This window comes from Neophocaena asiaeorientalis, unplaced genomic scaffold, assembly GCF_003031525.2.
Source record: "Neophocaena asiaeorientalis asiaeorientalis breed wild unplaced genomic scaffold, Neophocaena_asiaeorientalis_V1.1 scaffold292, whole genome shotgun sequence".
In the NCBI taxonomy this organism is placed as follows: domain Eukaryota; kingdom Metazoa; phylum Chordata; class Mammalia; order Artiodactyla; family Phocoenidae; genus Neophocaena; species Neophocaena asiaeorientalis.
In genome coordinates, this window is record NW_020173241.1 from 583667 (window position 1) to 598955 (window position 15289).

The 15289-nt window shown below is 57.8% G+C and overlaps 1 protein-coding gene across 2 annotated transcripts; it reads right to left on the reverse strand.

Annotated features, from left to right (window-relative positions):
* Positions 1-6766: 6766 nt before the first annotated feature.
* On the reverse strand, positions 6767-15261 carry N4BP3 (NEDD4 binding protein 3). 2 transcript variants are annotated; one of them, XM_024745653.1, is made up of 5 exons: positions 15030-15261; positions 9475-9822; positions 8468-8983; positions 7796-8023; positions 6767-7671 (listed from the first exon to the last, which is right to left on the reverse strand). In XM_024745653.1, the coding sequence occupies exons 2-5, from the start codon at positions 9793-9795 to the stop codon at positions 7144-7146; spliced, it is 1593 nt and encodes a 530-aa protein (XP_024601421.1). In that variant the 5' UTR covers positions 9796-9822; positions 15030-15261; the 3' UTR covers positions 6767-7143. The 2 variants fall into 2 exon arrangements, with proteins under 2 accessions (XP_024601421.1, XP_024601420.1); XM_024745652.1 differs by having other exon boundaries at positions 9475-9825.
* Positions 15262-15289: the final 28 nt, after the last annotated feature.

Here is a 15289-nt window from a genome sequence, read left to right on the forward strand (position 1 = left end):
CGCCGGCCCGGCCCCGACTCTGCACGTCTGATGGGAGGAATCGGAGCGACCCACTCGCTGGCTAGCGGGGGTGCGCGCGGCGGCTCCGCGCTCAGAAGCCCTAGACCAGCAATAACTGTGCCTCCCCCGGTCCGCGCCCTCCCACCCTCATTCAAAGTAAAGACAATACCGAACAACACAATGCATGTAAGGTCCAACAGTTAGGCTTTCCCGCGATGGCTCCTTGATGCCCTTTTTGAAACATCAAATGATGTTTAAAAGAGAAGTCCCCTTTTTTCTATCCCAGCCCTGCTGCTCTCCTAAGTCCATACTTAATTAACACACTGGGCAATTAAGTTCTGCTGCGAGGTACTCGGCCCTGCCCTGCTGCTCTAAATTGGTCGCTCTCCTTCCAGAATGGAGGGGAGACAGGGGTTGCACAACCGCCCTAAGGAGGAAGGGTAAGGGTTAGGAAGGAGGTGAGAGGAGACGGTGACCCCAAGCCCAGGCCAGGGCTGAGTTCACGACCCTCCAAGGCCCCCTTGCTCTGCAGGGAAGGGGCAGAGAAGCCTCCCGCCCCCTCCTCAGTCTTCAGGGACTTGGACTAGAAACAGCCCAAGAAAAAAGACTCGGTCTCTTTTCCCCTGACTTTAGCTTCCTTCCAGGGCCAGTCTCATTCCAGGGCATCTTACCCTACAACCCTCCATACCTCCTCCCCACCTCCACAAAACACCCTTGCACAATCCAGCCCTGTTTTCCTTATAATATTTGACTTTAAATTATCTTGAGCGTTTATTTGTTTATTCTGTCTTCCTGCCCCTAACCTCCCCCCCCCCTCCCTTTTAGGATAAAAGCTCCATTGGGGCCAGGAGTTTGTACTCACCGCTGCTGTAGCCCCAACACTATGTGCTTGGAACACAGTAGCTGCGCAGAAATAGTCTGAAGTAGCCGATATCCTCCGTTTATGAATGGGGAAACCCCGGTTTCAAACCTGATGAAACACGCAAGGAAGAGGGCGTTCCACAGCCCGTCCAGCAGCCCACGGGAGCGAAGAGGCCTGTCAGTGCACCGTGAGCCTGGGTGGTCCTGGCCCAGCCGGGAGTTGTGGGGGTCGGAGGGTTGAGTGAACCTTGCCTGGGGCCACAGTCCGAGGTTGAGGCTGCGTCCAAGCCAGCAGGACCTCACAGGGTTTCACGAACGCCCCAGGCTTCCCCACTTCCTCTGGGGAAGCCTGCCTCTCAGCTATACTGGGTGTGAGCAAAGCCTAGCTTCTGCCAGAACTTAGAATGCCCAGCTCATACCTCAGGCTCCTTCACCTCTGTCTGTCATTGTTTCCCCCAGTATGTGGCTCTTCTTACATCATGGTTTCGTTACTTTTCAGGTTGCACCATGTTTTCTTACATGGCTGATTTTGTCAATCTTTCCTTGTTGGGATTGTGTGGTTTTGTTTTGTTTTATTTTGTTGGAGGGTGGCTGCTTCAAAGCAGAAAAACTTAGCTATTCTCCACTAACTCAGTAACAGTCTTTTTACTTTTGCTAGTTTCCTAGGATTTGATTTTTAAAATTTAATCCCCAATGCATGTCCATTTTATTTTGCAGGGGGTGGTGTAAAATATGACTTATTTTTTCCCATATTTTTGTCCAGTTATCCCAGAACTGCTTAAAAAATAATCTTCATTACCCTCTCATTTGGAAGCCCGTTACCATAATATTAAGATTTTTCTACAAAATGAAATCTATTTCTTGCTCTTCATTCTTCCCACTGAGGCATAGTTTTATTTTTATACAAATGTCATATTGTTTTACTCACTACTTTGTTCTATGTTCTAATATGTGGTGGGATTAAACAATGCTCACAAAAAGGGCAAAAAAGAAAAACAAACACAAGGTTATTGAGAAAGCAGATCATTGGTTGCCTGAGGGTGGGGTAGAATGGCTGACTCCAGAGGTACATGGGGATTTGGGGGGGATGATGGAACTATTTTGTATCTTGGCTATTCTGTAGGGCTGGTTGTACAATTCTCTGTACTATCAAAGCAGTGAATTTTCCTGTATGTAAATTATACCTTAAAAATGGCAGGGGTGGGCTTCCCTGGTGGCGCAGTGGTTGAGAGTCCGCCTGCCGATGCAGGGGACACGGGTTCGTGCCCCGGTCCGGGAAGATCCCACATGCCGCGGAGCGGCTGGGCCCATGAGCCATGGCCACTGAGCCTGCGCGTCCAGAGCCTGTGCTCCGCGACGGGAGAGGCCACAACAGTGAGAGGCCCGCGTACCACCAAAAAAAAAAAAAGAAAAAAAAAATGGCAGGGGTTAGGGAGGCCGGTACACAAAGAGCATACTAGATAACAAAGAAGGAAGGAAGGAAGGGAGGGAGGGAGGGAGGGAAGAAAAGTTCCTGATAGAGAGGACAAGCCCTGCAGTGCTCTCCTGAAAAACAGCCTTCCTTGCCTCCCAGAGTGTGTCCAGGAAGGCCAGGCTAGGAAAAGATGAACCTCCCCTGATAGCTGGGGGGACAGGAGGGCAACAGCGGGTAGTGCAGCCACCACCTGCCTTCTGCAGAATCTGGGAGCATCAGGGCTCAACATCAGTTCAAGTTGGCCGCTCAGGCTCTGCTCTTCCTTCCACCCTCCAGGTGGCTCCCAACCAGTCTCCTGTTTCTCCCTGCCCCTGCCACTCCTTGCAAAGCTTTGGTTCAGGCCAGGAGCAGCTATATCATTTGCAGGCCCCAAAGCAAAATGAAAATGCGAGGCCCTTTGTTCAAACATCATTAACTTCCGGATGATGACAGCAGAGCATTGCACCAAGTCTAAGGCCCTTCTGAGTGTGGGGCCCTTGGTGACTACACAGGTCACACACACACAAAGCCGGTCCTGGTTCTGGCCCTTCCCCTTGGCTGCCTGAGGGACCCACCCACAGTCACAGGAGGTGAAGTCCTTCTGTGCCAGCTTGCCAGGCTGTCCAGCTTGCCTCCTTTCACCCCTTTCCAGACAAGATCCTCTCATAGACCTGCCACACGCTTCCCCGTGACCAAATCCAGGCCCATCCTGGAATGCCTTCATCTCACCCTACTCCAGAGGAAATACCCCCAACTTCCCCTCCTCTGAGATTACCCCTGTTAAAGAAAAAAATTACTCATGACACGTGTTAAAGAATATGGTAAGGAAGACTTTATTCAAGGGGGCTACTGGAATGGGGTTTTGTGGTAGGGGCCAGAGAGTGGCCTCAACTCCAAATATAACCAGGAAACGTTGAATTCATAGCCAAGGAGCAGGGTGGAGGTCAGCAGATGGAAAATTACTAAGAGGAAACCTCAAGGTGCAGGGGGAACTGGCTAAACGACTTCAGAGGATTCTCAATGAAGGCAGGCCAGAGTGACCAGACATAACCTGGGAGATGGTGGAGGCTGAGGAACCAGATTAGATATGGAAGGTGATCAGATATGGAGGATGGGAGAACTCTGTCTAACCTAAGTTAGCAGGATTCTCGCTAGAACTGGACTGCATAAGGAAGGACACAGGAAGGCACAGTCAAAAAGAAAGCTCGGAAGTGGCCGACCAAAGTTTGGTCAACATCCGTCCCCCTGCCCCACTATGACCTGGAGTGATAAGTGAGCCAGCTCTCCTCTGAACTCCCATGGCACTCAAACTTCACCTCTCATGACCTATTCCACTTTTGTTTTTGTTTCAAGAAACAGCACATTCTTTTTCTTTCCTGAATCCAATACAGAGGGGTAAAGCCCCCACCTACTAGGGTGGTGGGTTATGCAATCTGAATTGTCACCTGCACCCTCTTTGGAAAAAGTTTCCCTAATACCTGCTGCTCCCCCAGTCTCAAAGAAATTTACTCTCCATCCCCCAGATGGGCTCCCTCTGCCTTCTCCGAGATCTGCTGACTTGCTCACCACTGTGGAGGTGCCTCTGTTGTCCCCACCTCTGTATGTTCGCACTCTTCTGGCCCAGTCACTACTGTGGACCTTTACCCCTCTCCCCCACCCTCCGGGAAGGGCCACGGGGGCAGAGGCTTTGACCACCTTGGCTTCCTCCCCAAGTGAGGCACTCAGTACATCACTGTGCAGTGAATGGCAGTGCTTGGCACAGACCTGGTTCAGACCAGGTGGCACGAAAGGTGAATGAATGCTTGGAGCTGGAGCCTTTGCCATCTTCCCCCCGCCCCACCAGCTTGAATCCATATGCTAGGGGAGGGGTGTGGTCTCTCTTGACTCCAAAGCCCCCCAGTGTCTGCTGGGCTGGAACCAGAGCAGGCTCTGGGGATGAAAACAGAAGAGCCGGCCCTGCCCCAACCATGCCCACAGCCCAGTGGAAACAGAGGCAAACTGACAATTCCAACAGCACAGAAAAAGCTGGTGGAGAGACGGAGGGGCTGTGGGCATAGGGAATGAGGAATTGCCTAGGCAGGGTGTCAGTGCAGGGAAGGCTTTCCTAAGGAGGCGAGATCTGAGCACCGTGAGGGGGCATCTGGAGAATGAGGGCCCAGAGGGCTGCTGGCATCAGGAGGGGTACCACTATCAGTGACCCTGGAGGGAGACTGTCAGAGGCCTCAAGTGACAGGTTAAGGGGCCCAGGGAGCCACTGGAGGGTGTGAAGCTATCTGAGCTGAGAACAAGAGGGACCAAGGGCAGGGAGCCCAGTGTAGGGAGCTAGTCTCAGTCTGGAGAGAATTAGCTCTTGGGCCTAGTCTGCTGGGGGAGGGGGTCTGAGGACAGCTGGGGAGCTGAGGGGTCTACCAGGGGCAGGACAGAGGGGCTGCCCCAAGCAGTAGCCACTACAGTGGCACCTGTGATCGGCTGGCCCCAAAGCCACCCAGCCGGCTTGGGGACAGCGAACTGGTTTTCCCAGCAGGGATGAGCTCACAGGGATCTGGTTCCCTCTGAGCCACCCCAGCTTCGGCTCTCTCGTGCCCTCCCCCTACATCTGGGCCTGGCTTTGGTTTCTGGCACAGCTGCCAAGTTTTGGTACCGCCCACCCACTCCCCGCTGGCTATACTGGCCAGCCCAGCTCCCTAATTGCTGGGTGGGGAGCTGTTCTGCAGAGCTGGGACACCAAAAGGTGGACCCCAACCACTGTGGGGCACGTGGGCACCCAGCCTGACCAGCTCCAGGCCCTGGGGGTGACTCAGTCTTCAGGCTAGCACTGAGCTCTGGAGGGCCCTTTGGAGGAACCATTGACCCAGAAATCTCGATTAGAAGGGGTGTGTGAAATGGGTATCAAGGCCTGTCATGGACAGGCCAGCCTAACCCAAGTGTCCCTGCTTTCCCTCTCCAGGCAGAGGACCTGGGCTCAGGGGTGAGCCCAGATGGGTCTCAGCTAGGCCCAGGGGTCTGCCCTGGCCACAGGCTCCAGCCAAGCCTGGCCAGTGCTAAAAGGGGCTGAGACTGGTGGGAAAGAATGCAACAGAGGGAGGGACCAGGAAGCAGCCCTCCAGGCCTCCAACCCAGGAACCCCAAACACACCCCCTTAGACACACCCACCACCCACAGCACATCTCTACTATACACACCTGACACTCACACAAACACACCACCCCCACGGCAGACAACACACACCCTGCTCTCTGCCCTAAAAAGGCGGGGCACACTGGCTCACACTCCACAGCTGCATCCAAACCCCTGCACAGCGACTCCACTCCACCACCAGGACCCACTTGTTGGGGCCTGAGGGGGCCGCCAGGCGTGGCCAGGGAAGGAGCTGATCACAGCCATAGGGAAGAAACTGGGGGTCTCTGCAGAGATCTCAGACGTGGCCACTGCCCCACCATGACTGGGCCTGGGAGGGAGACGTCTGTGTGCTGGCTCCCCGGTGGCAGGAAGCACATCTAATTCAACCCTGACCCCCCCATGCCCTGACAGCCTAACACAGCACCAGGCAGGCAGGAAGCGCTCCATGCATGGCAGCAGTTACACGGATGTATCTGTAAGGACACCAAACTCCAGAGCAAGGGCTAGGGAGATGCCTCTTGCACAGCCAGACACTGGTTCTGTGCTCCAGATCACCCACCCAGGAGGGAGCAATGAGCCAGAGGGGAAGCCAGATGTCTGAGAGGGCAAGGATGGGAGTGGGTTTTAGGGGCCAAGGACCAGCCTTGGCTAAGAGCAAGGGTCACGGAGCCAAATGCAGGGCCAGGGATGGGGGGGCTTCCTCCCAGGAAAGAACTTTCCAGAATACAAATCAGATCATATCTCACTCCTGCTCAAGAGTACCCCATGGCCCCCCATGCCTACAGGGAAATGTCCACATTCCCTGCGGTTCTGTGGTAAAGGGCTGTGGTTCTGGCCCTTTACCAAGCTTTCTCTGCCTCATCTCCCGCACCTTCCCAGGGCCCTCATCCCAACGGAGGGAGGGGTGCACAAGCCAGAGAGAAAGGTGGGAGGTATGTTCTGGGAGGGGCAGGGCCCCTCCTGGAGGCTTAAGGTTCTCCAGCAGAAGCTGTGTTAGGCCGGCCCCGCATCCAGCTGGGCCTGGGAACCTGGGGCCCAGCCTTTCCAAAAAGAGGACGTCGTTTCATGTTATAGCAATACCTCGGCTGACTTGCCTTCTGAAAAGTCTCACTGATGCTAAAGAGAGGAATTTCATCCCACATGGCAGCTAAGGATTCCTCCAGTCCCCAACGTGCATGTCCAGCAGCTGCACACAGAGGCACAAGGCATACCCTCCCCACTGACCATGAACATGGTGGAGCTACAGCCTGGGACAACAGCCCTAACCCTGACCATCCACGATCCTCTGGACTCAGGTCAGGGACAGGCCCAACATCATCACCTGGTGCCTCCTCGTAGAAAATGTGATTTTATTCTGGGGAGGCCAATGTTCCCATCCCAGCCTCCCTCCCTCACACTGGCCCTTTTGCATCACAGGGCTCTTCACTCCCAAACCTCCTTTCCTGGGCCACACCTACTTCAGGGAGCAGGGCTGGGCTCTGCCTGGGCATTCCTCAGCCAGTGGGGCCTTGCCCTGGCTCCTGCTGCTGGCACCCATCCAGCCCACAGTCCCACTGGATCCCTCCTCTCAGCGACAGGCCAGCCTCCATCTTTGGCTGGTCACAGCAGATTCTGCCCCAGACCAATGTAAGGAAGGAGCTGGCCGTCTCAGTGGGCTTGTGCAAGCCATCTTCTGACAGTGCTTCTGCTGTCAGCTCACTCCGCTGGCCTCAGATCTTGGAGGACTCAAGCCGAGGGCTCCAGGGCGCGAGGGGCTCCCGCAGTGCCCGCAGCTCCTGTTCCAGCACCTGGTTGCGGTGGTACATGTCCATGTAGCCCCCCTGGATCTCCCGCTGGTAGCGCAGCACCCGCTCCTTCTCCTCCTGCCATATCCGCCGCTCCTGCTCAAAGCGCAGCGCCTGCTCCTGGCCCCGGAGCCGCTCCTTCAGCAGCTCAGCCCGCAGCTGCTCGGCACCATCGCCGGCCTCACCGCCTCCTGCCTCCCCCAGCAGCCCCCTGCTCTTGCAGTCATCGGTCTCACAGCTGCCTGGGGCCTCCTCCCGAGGGGCCTGCTCCTGCAGGCTCCGCACAGCCTCTCGCAGCTGGGCCAGCTCTGCGTCCTGGGCCTGGGCTTGCACCCGGCTGCCCCGAAGTTGTGTCTTCAGGCTGAAGATCTCAGCAAGCTTCTGTGCCAGCTCAGCCTGGGCCTCCCGCAGCTGCTGCTTCAGGAGGCTAATCTCTGCTGTCTTCTGGCACACCTGAAGAGGGACAGGGATGGGCAAGAGCCAAGCAAAGCAGGGTAAGGGGGGACCAGTTGGAAGGCAGCTAGAGGATGAGATGACAGTAATGAGGGCAGGAGTTTCTGAATGCCTAGTCTCTCACCTCCCATCGGGCTTCTTCCTCTGATCGGGCACTGGGATCGGCCTCTGGGCCCAGGCCCTGCTGTGCCTGTAGCTCCTTGCGTAGGCGCCGTTGCTCCTGCTGGGCCATGAACAGCTGTAGCTGGAGGTTGCGCTCACTACGCTCGGCCTTCTGGGTCACCTCGTGCAACTGCTCCACGTATAGGCGCTTCAGCTCAGACAGCCACAGATGCTGGCGCTCCTCCAGCACCTGCCAAGAGGAAGAGGCACCTGCCATGCCCTGATATCCACACACGGCCCTGCCTCCCGGACACCGACTGCCTGCACTCCCATGGCTGGCCCACAGATCCAACACTCCAGCTGCTTCTAACATCCTGTGCCCCAACACCACAGGGTCCAGGGTCCAATGCTCTGGCCACACGTGTGCCCTAACCCACGATGTCCTCCAGAGGTGAAGTGTCCTCAACACATGGCCCTCCCAGGGAGTCTCCCTCCCACCCAACTCCCAGCAAGGACCACCAATGCCATGACATCCCCACCACGTGGGGCTTGGGGAGAGGAGCCAAATCACCTCTCTCTTCCTTATTCTCTTGTGCACAGAGCCATGTGGGAGAGCTGGCTGGTGACCTTCTGTTTGCCCTGTACTCTAATGCCAAGGGACAGAACAGCACACCAAGGCAGGGGCTGCTCTCACCTGTGTGAAGGGGTTGGTGCCATTCTCATCACTGAGGCCCCTCTTGAGCTCCTCGCAGGTGGCGGGCAGCACGGCCACCATGTCCTCCGCAGTAGGGCAGGAGAACTCGTAGGGGGGTGGTGGTTCGGGCAAGCAGCTCAGCACAGCCTCCTTGGGACCCCGTGAGGCCCGGTCCAGGGAGCCCCCGAGGTGGTTAATGTGGCCCAGGGAGGAGCAGAAGGGGCCGGGGCCGGTGCTGGGACTGCGGCCAAAGCTGCCTCCGCTGGAGGAGTCGGACAGACTGGGCTCGGGCTCGGGGCCACCCTCATCCAGGCTGAGGGCATGCAGCAGCTGGGCACGGGCCTGGGCCTGGCTGGCCCGGGGCCCCGGGCTCAGGGGAGGGTGGCAGGCCAGCGTGTGCAGGCTGCCATTGCTGCGCCACAGCTTCTGACCCTTGTGGGCCGCCAGGCTCTGCATGGACAGGAAGCCTTTCCCGGTGCCCACTGTCGGCTTGAATACTGATGGGCGAATGTGGCACTGCCAGGAAGAGAGGGCAGGAATGAGACCCTGGGCTGACTGCTCTGCCCTGCCCTCCGATGCTCCCTCCCGCAGCCCCCTGGGAATCCTCTTTGAGAACATGGGGGACATGTCACCAGGAGGCAGTGACCAAGTCTCAAGCCTGCCCATAGCAACACTTTCATGGGACTTCCCTGGTGGCGCAGTGGTTAAGACTCTGCGCTCCGATGCAAGGGGCCCCAGTTCAATCCCTGGTCAGGGAACTAGATCCCACATGCATGCTGCAACTAAGGAGGCCACCTGCCATAACTAAGGAGCCCATGTGCCGCAACTAAGGAGCCCACTTGCCGCAACTAAGACCCAGTGCAACCAAATAAATATATATTAAAAAAAAAATTTCCGCATGTTATTAAAAAAAAAAAGACTTTCACATCCCATCCCAGCATCAGGGTCTCCAAGGAAGCCCCCATCCCCACACTACCACAGTAGGGAGGGGCATGGCAGAGGCACACCTTGTCAAAACGACCCCGCTCAGGCAGCGAAGTCTTGCTGAAGTCACCGGCCCGAGGATGTTCCTGGTAGTAGAGGGTGGCATAGTCGGCAGGCTCGTTCCGAGGGGCCCGCTTGGTGGTCCTGCTGTCCTTCTTGGGGAGGTGCAGGTAGCTGAAGAGCTCGCGCTGGCCCAAGCTTTTCCGGAACAGCCCATCAGGCTGGCGGGAGCCCCGAGGCCCTGAGAGTGCTGCCCGTAGCTCTTCAGGGGAAATGTCCTGCCGTTCCAACAGGCTGCCCACGTTGCCCATGGCAATGCCAGCAGGGCCTGGGGCTGTGGCCATGAAGTTTCACCAGGGCACAGGCGGCTGCTTCTGGGGGTCGGGAGTCTCCATCAGAGCAGGTAGGCGCTTGCTGCCCAACTCCCCTGATGCCCTAAAACCAAGTGCTTGCTCTGTGTCAGCTCCCCACCTGGCCCACCCAGGAGTGGCAGATGTGGGTTCCAGAGAGAATCCAGGACAGGATTCCTAGAGAAAGGAGTAGAGGTCCCAAGGCCACCTGTCTAGTGCTCCAGCTCTGACTAGGGGCCAGGGTATGACTGGGGTCACGGGGGACCAGGACCTGAAGCAGCAGGATAGGGGCCCCTCCCAGGACTGGGCCAGCTGAGGACTCCATCGCTGTCTGCTCTAACTTTGTTCATTCTCTTGCCAGGCACCTAATGTTGTGGGTGGGCAGAGGGCACCAGGGAACCAGGGCTGGTGGCCTCAGAATTTCCATTCCTTCTTCCCTTGGGAGGGGGAAAACCCCATTCAACCCCTCTTCCTGCAGAGGGTCAGAGTTTTCCCAAGGGAAACACCTGGCACGGGTGGGGTTGGGGGCTACCGCACGAGGGATACAAACAGGAAGGGCCCGAGGGGAAGAACGGTGGGAACAATGGCCACAAGTTCCGGAACAGGTGTCCATGTTGGGGCAGTGGTGCGAGGCAGGGGGAAGGGGCAGCTGGGGCCCCTGCCAGCCCCTGTATATGCTGCACCTCCAAAGCCCACCACCAGGCAGCGGGACCCAAATCCTGACCCAATGTGTGGAACCAATCAGTGTGTGGGCTCTGGCTTCCTCATCTGGACAATGGCCATGACAACTCTTATCACTCAGGGATGCTGGGAGGACTGGCTAAGATTAGAGGACAAAACGCCCAGTCCAGGGCCTGGCCTACAGCCAGGATCAACACAGGCTGGCTGAAGCTGAGCTTAGCTGGTAGACACGTGAATGCCGCCAGCAAGTTCCCGAGCGACCAGGTCTCCCACCTGTGCTGGGACCACACTGCGGAGGGCAGGGCCTGTCCCTAGTGCCCCGCTGGATCCAGGCCAGCACCTGGCACACAGTAGGTGCTCAGAAAGGACTTGCCAAGTGAATGAATGCCACCTTCTCTGCCTCCCACTCAGCTGTTCCCATTCACGGACAGACACCCAGCAGGCACAATGCAGCTGCCAGTCCACCCCCCCCGCCCCCCCGCCCTGCCCCACAACTCAATATGCTTCTGGGACACTGACTCCTGCTCCAAACAATGGTTAGGAGGTTCCATCTTCCTCAACCATTTCCAGGTTTTGTGTTTGTAGAACACAAAGCTCACAGGGAGCGGGAAGGAGGGAGGGGGGTGGAAGGGCACAGCCCTGCCCCCACACCCTGTGGCCCTCAATCTCACCCCGGGCAAAAGCAACCTTCCCAACCCTCCCCTACCAGCCCCCAGACAGCTCAACCTCTCTGGGGGTGTCACAAGCCACACAGGGTTAAGAGAGTCACCCAGATAAGGAATGACAGGTGCTGAGCACCTACAGTGACATGGCCCTGCGTAGGGGTTTCACGGAGCCCTGGCATATGGTTAACTATCTGGTTTTTTACGTAAGGGCACTGGGGGCTCCGAAAGGTGAAGTGGCTTGCCCAAGGTCACAGAGCTGGTCAGAGTGAGGATGCCTGTGATTCTAGTAACACGACTGCCAAATGTCTAGTGGGAACCCAGGATGTCACCCACAGCCCAAGAGTTGGAATTGAAGCATCTTACCCCCGAATCTGACACCCCCTCACCATGACAAGCCCACCCAGCAACAGACACCGCTGTGTCGGACAGCCCACTGAACTCCTGTCACTGCTTCTTGGGGAGGTAGACAGCAGAGAATCTGGTCTCCAGCGCACTCTCACACCATCTCTCCATGGGGCACCTCCCTTCGCCATGCCTCAGTTTCCCCACCTTTCCCCAAAGTGGGAAAGACTCTACCTGCCCTGCCATCCTTATAGGGTTGCTGTGACAGTCACAGAGATGGGGAGGTGAAAGGGCTTGTGAACTGTAAACCTGGTGAGAGCATGGTGGCTGGGATGGTGGCAGTGGTGCCAAATATGCCCACTTTATCCCAAACACACAGTGCCTCACGTTCTGCTGGCCAGAGCCTCATTTCCTACCTTAGGGAGCAATAACCAACACTCCATAATCCCCACGAAGGGTCTCAGGTCCAGGCGAGAGGCAGCCATGGGCCAAAACAGCACATACACCACACACACACAGCAGTCCAGTCAGTGCCACCAGCGGCACATTAAGTTCCTCCGTTAGAGGACACAGAGAGGATCCAACAGCAGACACAGTCACGCTCAAGGTCATCCACACAGCACTGATCACCTTCCAGACACACACATAACACACGAATACATATTGTCCTCCCTAGCCCCAAGGCTGCTAGATGTAGGGGAGTGTATGTGTGTGTGTGCGCGCGCGCACACACACACACACACACACACACACACACACACAGGACCGGCTTTTCTCCACAAGTGAGTTGAGCAATTTGAAATAACTATGGAGCTAGATGGAGGGGCAAAAACAGCCCTTCCATTTGTCTTTCCCTAAGGCCCCCACCCTCCACCCTCCACCCCTCCTAGATAACTTCTCCGGCTATATTATTAGCTCCCCCAGTAGGGCCAAGGCCCCTGGCTTCTGGGAGGCTCCACCCTGCCCAGGTCTCAGTCTGGGGACAGTCCTTTTTCCTAAAGGAGTCCATCCACCTCCCCTGCCTCCCCCACACCCCCAATACACACATGCCTTCCCATTGCTTGGAAGCCCAGGGACTGGTCCACTCAGGCCAGAGCAGCTGTGCAGGAGAGGATGTGTGGGGGGAGGAGGGAGGGAGAGACAGCAAGTGCCTTGCAGCCTCTCTGGGACCGCCAGAGCGAAAAACAGGGCCTCCTCATCCAAGTGCCTGGGCTTCCCCGCCCAGAACTCATTACGTGCCTGGGGACCAGAGCTCTGCACAGAGCTGAACCTCACCACCACCACCCCACCGTCCCGCCAGCAAGGTTTCGGCTGGGCCACATAGGTCCTATTCTGCACAGGTCCCGGTTGGCCCCAACAGGGCCCCTTTACTCCTGCTTCCACCTCCCCCTCCACCCGCTCCAAGATTAGCCAGAAACACGGAGAGCCTGGACACTGGGAGCATCTCCTGTGGACGAACCCTTGGTGGAGACAGGAGAACAGGGCTGGGGGACCACCCTGGCCATGAAGCAGAAAAAGAGAGGACACTCAGGGAGGCATCCCAGTGTCCCTTGGTGGGTGCCTTGTTGAGTCAGCCTGCTGCTGGGCCTACCACGTGCTCACAGCACACATGGGAAGGGAATATTGTCACCCCCCACTTCAGAAGAGAAAACTGAGGCCCAGGAGGTAAAACATGCCTGAGGTCACGTTCAGCTGCATAGGAAAATGTACACAAGCTCCCCACGTTTAGAAGCCTGCCCTGACCCCACTGTGCATCTCCTCTGGGGTGCACCCAGAGTACTCGGGTAGGAAGCTCCCAGTCTGGCCTTGGCTGCCTTTAGCCCCTCTTGAGCCCTGGCCCCAGGGGAGGGTCCCACCACCTGCTTCGGGATCAGCTTTGCTGAGGGGCATGACTGCAGCTGCCCCTGAGGAATGGGACTGGAATGTCCCAGCTCCAAAAGAGGGGGCAGTCAGTAAGAGGGGCCCAAGGAGGGAATGGGAGAGGCTGGCATTCCCTAGTCCCACTTCGACCTGTGAAAAGGCAGAGTCCAGCGTCTAAATGCTGCAGGAGTGATTCTTAGTATCACTATATGGTCACTTACAGTTGCACGGCACTCTACAGTTTTTATCAGCCCTTTTGTTTCATCATCTCATCTCCACGACAGCCTCATGGAGGCAGGGAAGACAGTAGTTACCCTTACCCCATCTTACAGCTAGGGAAACTGAGGCCCAGAAAGAGGTGAGCTGCCTAAGATCCCACACGAAGAGCAATCCCAACTCCCCAGGCAAGGTCCTCTCTTCTGCTCCAGGCTGTCCCAGCCAGGGGTTACCAGGGCCCTCCATGGGCACACACTGCTGTGTATTATATCTGCTCAGCTCCCCACACTCGCAAGGGCCCCTGCAACCAAGTTGGTTTGGATCTCAGTCCCCTCAGCCTGTAATCCCCCCTGCTTGCCCCTGGGTCAGGAAGAAATAGTGGAAGCACGGCTGCATTTGGACTCTGAGCCCTGGAAGCTGCTAGCTCTATAGGCGGTGGCGGGAGCAGGCTGGCTGCATTCATTCAGTCTCGCACATACACACCCACACACAGCCAGCCGATAGAGAAGCCCTGCCTAAGAGGGCTCTGGGAGGAGGCCGATCACCGGGCCCAGGATAGCCTCCTGCCTCTGTCCCTCCCTAGGCCGGGCAGGGAGTACCGAGGCCGAGGGACAGGCTGAGCTCCTGGTGCAAGCGAGGAGAGCCCCGATCTGCTCGTGGAGGTGGGGAGATTGCTGGGTGGGAGATGACAGGTCCCAGTCCTTTTTCTGGACGCAGTCAGGGGCCCGATTTCCGCCCAGCCCCAGGCGGGCCCTCACTTTGGCCAAAGGTTGTGGCCAGACTGGGATGGTGCTCGAGACCTGGGAGCGTCCCCTATTCATGGGATCCCTGGCAGCAGGCTGGCAGCTGCCGCTCGTACAGGGTAGGGGGTTAGTGGAGGAAGTGGGTATCCCGAAGGGGGCGGGAGAGGGCAAGAGAGGGGTCTCGTGGGTAAGGTGGAGGGGCAAGCGAGGTTGGCATCTCCATGGAATTTCCCCGGGGAAGGCTGTGGCCGAGGCGAGGGCTCCCCCAGAACTGCGGGAGGTCCTCCAGCTACCTGAGGGGCGGAAGGGGATGTCTCTTCCAGGCTCCTCTCTAAGGCTTGCCCCGAGCGGATAGCCTGGGGGCGGGGAAGCCGAGGTCAGACACCAGCGCCAAGGGCACCTGCCCCACCCCAGCGGTGGTGCAGGGGTCCCAGGAGCTGCCCCAAGGAAAGCGCGTTTGCAGCGTAACCTGCCGCCCGCCCTCCCAGCAGAGCGTCCCTGCTCGCGGACGGTCCCCGATCCCGCACCTCGGTGCTTCGGTATCTGGAAGCAAGGGGTACCTGGGCGCACACTGCATCTTGCCACCCTCGCTCACTTCTCAGACGTGAACCTCGGCCGGCGTAAGGGCTCCGGCTTGGCCAAGGTCGCCGGGTAAGCTAGACCTCGGCGGCCGGCCCCACCCCCCCGAGTCCGGCCCCAGGCCGCTACGCGCCCCACTCACCATGCCGGCTCCTCTCTGTACCTCTCGCGCGCTGCAGCTCCCTTGCGCGGACTTGAACCTTCCCTCCAGGGCGCCGGCTCCAGCAGAGACTGCGAACCAGGATGGAGCGGCCAGGCGGCAGGCGCCGGAAAAACGCGGGCGGGCGGGCGCCGAAGCCGGATTGGCGAGGGACGGACGCCAATTCGTTCGGCAGCGCTCCCTAGCCTTCCCCAGAAGCGGAGGGAAAACCCGGCCTGACTCACTGGCTCACTGCCGGCCCA

What these genes read in the sequence shown, in the direction of transcription:
- N4BP3 (XM_024745653.1), bottom strand. Translation starts at nt 9,795, where the DNA reads ATGGCCACAGCCCCAGGCCCTGCTGGCATTGCCATGGGCAACGTGGGC. An exon ending in GCACCAACCCCTTCACACAG is followed by an intron (nt 8,024 to 8,467) that starts GTGAGAGCAGCC and finishes TCCTCTTGGCAG; the next exon opens with GTGCTGGAGGAGCGCCAGCA. An exon ending in AGGAAGAAGCCCGATGGGAG is followed by an intron (nt 7,672 to 7,795) that starts GTGAGAGACTAG and finishes GTCCCTCTTCAG; the next exon opens with GTGTGCCAGAAGACAGCAGA.